General features: G+C 36.1%; 1 protein-coding gene across 1 annotated transcript; it reads right to left on the bottom strand.

The window, feature by feature from the left end:
- Positions 1-1,859: 1,859 nt before the first annotated feature.
- Positions 1,860-4,079, bottom strand: LOC149951506 (uncharacterized). The gene is made up of 2 exons (XM_090169565.1): positions 4,028-4,079; positions 1,860-2,161 (listed from the first exon to the last, which is right to left on the bottom strand). The coding sequence occupies exons 1-2, from the start codon at positions 4,071-4,073 to the stop codon at positions 1,860-1,862; spliced, it is 348 nt and encodes a 115-aa protein (XP_090025691.1). The 5' UTR covers positions 4,074-4,079.
- Positions 4,080-6,268: the final 2,189 nt, after the last annotated feature.

Here is a 6,268-nt window from a genome sequence, read left to right as displayed (position 1 = left end):
TATAATTAAATAATAATTTAATTGCCATTTTAAAACTACTATACAGCCTAGGATTTTCATCCCGGAACTGTAGTTCTTTTTATTTCATCGCCCTCATTACTGACGAGGGCAGCACAATATTGAAATTCGGAGTTTCTAACCCGCCGCCACCAATTCCAAATCTCATACCAACGCTTTAGTAATTTTTACAATGAGCACCCATTGCACATCGTCAGTGAGCGCTTCTGCCTTAATTTATTAATCCATTTAATTTATCGTCAGCATGGGCAGTGCTGCTGACATGGAGATCTATGATTAACGTTTATTTATGTTACACTCATGGCATATAAATAAACTTGTACAAGAGTTTCTAAATTGAAATAGGGCAAATTTTAATAGATCACGTTGAATTATTTTATTTGAATGGGACCAAAATTAGAATAGTTTACCACTTTCATTTAATTATTTTTAAACGTTAGGCAAGCAAACTAAATTAATCTAGTGACGAATTTTTCGATTACACACCTACTTTAATAAAAACGGGTTGCGAGAGTGCTCCGTTCCAACGAATTCGAACCGTCTGAGCTTGTGGTTGGGACTGGCTAAAGAATAAATAGTTTAATAGGACCACAGAGTACATTCTGGAAATCGAAAAATCTGGAGCCGATGTTGGCACTGACACCAGTGGACTATGAATCAATTTTTTGCATTTAGGTAGTTTTGAAAAGAAGCTTGAAATCTGAATAAATCCAGGCTTGTGCGCTTATAAATCTAACCTTAAAATATTTGCTTGGTAAAATATTTTGAGTATTCGGGCAGTCTTAATCATTTCATCGAAGCTTTGTTGTTGAAGATAATTTTCATCTATTACTATTACCAAAAGTAACATAAGTATAACAATTAACGAGATTTACAATAGTCATAGTCATAGTCATAGTTATCGCGTAATCAATATGTTTTCTCAGCACAGAGCCCTCTAGTGTCTAAAATATGCGAGACTTCCGCTAAGCCGAAATATCTGGTTTCCTATAGATAGGCGGAATATTAGGCTAAACTGATAAAAATTAAAAAGGTTTTTCTCGACGCCACAAGCTCATGTTTTTTATAACGCATGATTCGCACGCGGGCTTCAAAACAAAGCCAAAGCCCCTCGCGACCCCAGTAGGCTTAAATTTTTATCAAAAAGTAGTCATCCAACACGGTAAGTTGCGAGTCCAAGTCACAGTTTGAAGAGAGTATCAGTGCCGAAAAAAGGTTCGGATAGAAAAATAGCATTTAAGCATTAGGAAGTGTCATACTTATTGTTAATATGTTACTTATGGAATTACCATACCTTTCCCTGGATCTAAAAACCACAATTCCGCTCCTGAAACTGAACTGCATTGAGCTGAGCTGAACTGTGAATATGAAAATGAAGGACAAAAAAGGGTTAACATAATAATTACCTCGGCTAATACCGAAGGCACCACCTTAAGCCCAAGTCATCTAGCGACTTTTAATGCCTTTAAGCAGGTGGCCGGGTTACAATGCGTAGGAGGGTGGTGGCGAGCCCTGCATGCTACGCGACCCAACAGCTCCCTACACTTACTTTTACAGTTAACCTCCACAAGTTCTTATGGAAAGAGAACACCGAAGAGATCGGTATAGAAACCCCGTAGAAAAGTAAGGAGCGAACTTGCAAACTCAACGCTGAAAGAATGGTTCCGAGTGACCACCCAGTGCCACTAGCTACGATCGAACCCGGCTCCTCTTGCTGCGAGGCGAGAGTGCTAACCACTCCGCCACCCCACTAAATGAAATTGCCAATATTGTTAAGGAAAGACAGCACGTGTAAATTATCAAAACCATTTTTATTATCTCTTAACAAAGAGAGCTTAACGTTACGCGGACGGTTGCTCCAATTTGTTTATTTCAGCTAGAATGGCATCCAGAAAATGGCAAATTTCGCCGAAAATTGGGATCGGCATCATATTTTCAACTCCCTTCAGAGCTTCATCGATTTGGTTTATTAACATTTTCGCTTGATCCACAACTGCCTTAAATTGTCCCATATTCATCAAATTTCGAAGTAGCGGCTCCAAGGGTTTGATCATGGCAGAGATGTCAACTGATTCATTCGCTGTTTCGTCGGCCTCGGCGCCATCGCTGTCAGCGACATTTCCATCAGTACCTTGTCCACGAGCTGAGGATAAGGACCATCAATATATCAGTAGGTTGTACATTGAACAGATAAGAAAATTCGATAGAATATGAGCGCGTTTTAGAATGAATTTATGTGTAGAGAAAATGATTTTATTGAGACAATTTTTAGCGTTGATCCCAATCCCGGTTACACTCTTACAGTTAGTTCCTTCATCATAACAACTCGGTTCTCATTGGTTCCTTAAAGGGAGTAGAACCCACCTTGTTGGGTACACTCTTAAAAAAAGGGTGTATTTTCAAACCTTTAAGAGTTTTTTCTTGTCCCATATTTAGCACCTTAACAGGTTTATAAAGGATGTTATTCTACACCTTAAATAGCAGTTTTCCTGCTAGGGTGTTTATTTACACTGTTTGGGGTGCTTATGTCCTCCGTTTTGGTTCCTTTGTTAACAGTTTGTGGTATAAAACTATTCCCTTCAGGGTTATTATCTACTCCCTCTAGGGTACAAGACCACTCCTTTAAGGGTACCAAACGACTCCCTTCAGGGTGTTACACTACCCCTTCAGGGTTCTGCAATACTCCCTTAAGGGTTCTATAATACTCCCTTTAAAGTTTTTAACTACTCCCTTTAAAGTTTTTAACTACTCCCTTTAAGGTTCTAAACTACTGCCGTAAGGGTGCTACAATACTCCCTTTAAAGTGTTAAAATACTCCTTTTAGGGTACTAAACTACTGCCTTAAGGGAGCTACACCCTTACGAGGTGTTAAATCACTCAATTTACGGGGTAATATAACACCCTTTATACGCCTTTTCAAGTTTTTAATTTGGGACAATAAAAATCCCTTTAGGGCGTTTAAATTAACATTAAAGAGTGTTTTTTTACAGATATTACACCCTTAATATACCATTAAAACACCCTTTTTTTTAAGAGTGTAGGGTGCGCCTTAGCTTCTCTCTTTTCTCGCTCATAGCGCTAGTCTAGAACGAGAGTAGAAACACCCAATTCTTCTATTAGAGGAAGCGTGCCCGTGCTGAAGAGGTTTTCTCACTTCACACCTTTATTGTTTCATATTTAGTGTTTATATTTTAAACGCACCCTTAATTAACAGATAAACAACAATATCCGAGCTATAAATTAATTATTCTCATTATAGTTTGGATATTTATTCAAATATAATTTCTTAATAATGAGGTACGTGGTTTTAGATTCACGAAAGGCTTTCTAGCAGATATGAGAAATTAAAGCACTTTTAGTTGTATTATTCCTCAAAAACCACTGTTTAATGTATTTCTCACTACGTATAACACGTGGTTAGAAAAATGAGGGGAGGGAATTATGTATTGCCACAAATTCCGGAAAAGGTTATACTCCCTTTAAACCTTATCTCTTTTGCCACGATTGTAACAGTACTTCCGCCTTCTCGTGCCAGGGGGCTAAATTCGACAATGATGCCCGTGTATCATCTCAAGATAGACATTCTCCCTACAGTTAGAATAAATACATTCTTGGCACACCTCGATAAAAAAGCGGGCAGTTTGTCATCAAGCCACTAGAGCAGGGCCGCCTTATCCCTAAGGCAGACTAGGCAAAGTGCCTAGGGCCAACGAACATTTTAGGAGACATTAGGGCCTACTATTCTATATAATAGGGCCTACGAAGGTTCGAAAAGTCGGTAAATGAGAGATTTTTGCCTAAGGCCTACTGAAAGGTTAAAACGGCCCTGCACTAGAGATACATCCTACCTTACATTTATGGGGATGGTAGAGCTAAGTAAATTGACTTTTTCCTGGACATTAATGTCCAAAGGACGTATCGGGAGTTACAATTAAGAATCACTTCACACTAAACACCTATAAAAGAACCCAAAAAAAAACAATTGAAGAGGAATGGAAAGTAGACTTACCAACAACGAAAACGGCGAACACCAAAGCCACGATTATCACCTTCATTTTAAATTATCTTTTCAACTGAACACGAGTCAAACGAATGATTAAAAGGATGTTCGCGTTCAACGGATAAATACACGTACTGATGACATTCGTTGACTACTCCCGTAACTACGGGGATTGCTGGCAAACCAATCGTCGTGTTGGAGGAGGAACCCAAAACTACATAGCTTAGTCACGCCATGACTACGCGCTGAGGTTGCCTTTACAATTTTCACAATAAGCAGACAGGTATAGTAATTATACAACCAATTTAATCTACAGCCAAAACTTTTTCATTGTACCTGTATACGTTCGAAAATAATCGTTTTGCTTACAATGTTCGTCAGACTCGACTACATAGTTTTCTAGTGAAACGTTCACGTTAAGAAAACAATTAATAATTTAATAGTAAAAACAGAGGTGAATCCAGACTGAACATGTAAAATGTATAACACTCCGCTTTTCGATGTAAAATATATAAATGATATTACTTTGGGATATTTACATATTGACAGAAGTAAATGAACCGAAGTTATTGAAATAGCATTCAGAATCGGAGGGCGTTTTCCTTATGAAAATGATGAGGAAATCGTGTCAAATAAAAGCTAATTTCCATCCCCGTCTTTTGACGTGATAAATTGCACTTGGGAATAGTTGGTATAGCTATTTTTATGTATAAAAAATGGTTTCAAGAAAACAAAACCTTTTTTTTCGATCTAGGAGCGCGCAAAATTTCAAATTCGAGGTAAAAATGTAACTATATAAGGAAAACGCCTCCAACATTTACTTCTGATATTTATAAAACATTTTGCCAATTTTATACTTTGAGAAAGTAACTATATCTTCCGCAGGAAATTAAATTCAAAGTATTTCTCTTGAAGATATATATTATTAACTTTGGGTAAAATAAATTACAAAAAAGGATGAAAATAAATTATAGGACTCATGACTTAATAACAACCCTTATTTTCCCAAACTTCAAAGTTTTACTTTTTATATTTATTTTATTGGATAAATAGTCTTACCAAGAATGTATAAATAAATACATTCTTGGTTTTACATACTGTGTTAAAAATATTTAGATGTGGAACTTTATTTGGAGATATTTGCGTCCCCTACCCCTCTATGTACCCAGTTCATATATCCAGTATAGTTATCTTTATTTTCAAATGTAATTTTTAAAGACCTGTATATCTGGCCTAAAAAATTAAACGACTTTTACTGAAAAAATTTATTTTTTTTTTATTTTGATACTAATTTTGAAAATTCTAATAATTGGAAGCCAATTATATTTTGATACTAATTTTGAAAATTCTAATAATTGGAAGCCAACTATATTTTGGTACTAATGTAGCTGGCTTTGAATTTTGAAACGAAATATCAAACGGTGATAATTTGCTTACAATCAAGCACGACGATATTAAACCGCGTTCAACCACCACCCTGAAGTTTCAGATGGCCGGCCGACTGCGGTTCTACAGATTAATTCACACCACTTGGTTGGTGTTCAATTTGGGTGGGTTTTCGTATTCTGATTGGTTTTAGAATTTGGATAGGTTGTTAAATCTTGCTCGGTGTTCAATTTTGGTTGGTTTTCTAATATTGATCCGTTTTCTCAACCGTTTGTGAGATTTGGACGTTTTCTGGCAATCGGCCGAACAACCAATTATTTTTGGACGTTATCGTAGATTTGGATGGGTTTCGTATAGTTTCTGACTATTTATGTCCTTTGCAATGTATTTTTGGTTTGGGTTTCCTTTCCTATTAACAGTTAAAACTTAAGATTTGGTTAAATCATTCAGCCATTCACAAACCACAAAGAAATGAACTCGGAACCAGGAATCTTTAATTTCGAAGTAGACACGATGATTTCCCACCTTTTCTTAGAAGACGCTAGAGATCAAAAGTAGATTGAAATAATTAATTCTAGAGGTCAGCCTCTAAAGTAAAACTCGTACACCAAATTTCAGATTGTCAAAGATTTCTTTTGATTCCCAGTGTTTTTTATTTTCGAAAATAATCTTGAATTTTTAAGATTACATTAAAGATTTCCTGAGTTTTAATGCATTTTTTCTTATTATTTTAGATTTTCTAATTAAGAAATCTTTTTGGTTATGTTATTTATTTCGTTATTCCATCGTTTTATTTCTCCAGATTTTCTCCAGTGATTTAATTAAAGGCGAAAACAATTATATACGTAATTGCTAAGCGCAATA

Source organism: Leiobunum rupestre, chromosome 3 (assembly GCF_980474605.1).
Source record: "Leiobunum rupestre chromosome 3, qqLeiRupe1.1.hap1, whole genome shotgun sequence".
NCBI lineage: Eukaryota > Metazoa > Arthropoda > Arachnida > Opiliones > Sclerosomatidae > Leiobunum > Leiobunum rupestre.
The sequence above is the reverse complement of the archived record's forward strand: the minus strand, read 5'-3'. Positions and strand labels throughout refer to the sequence as shown.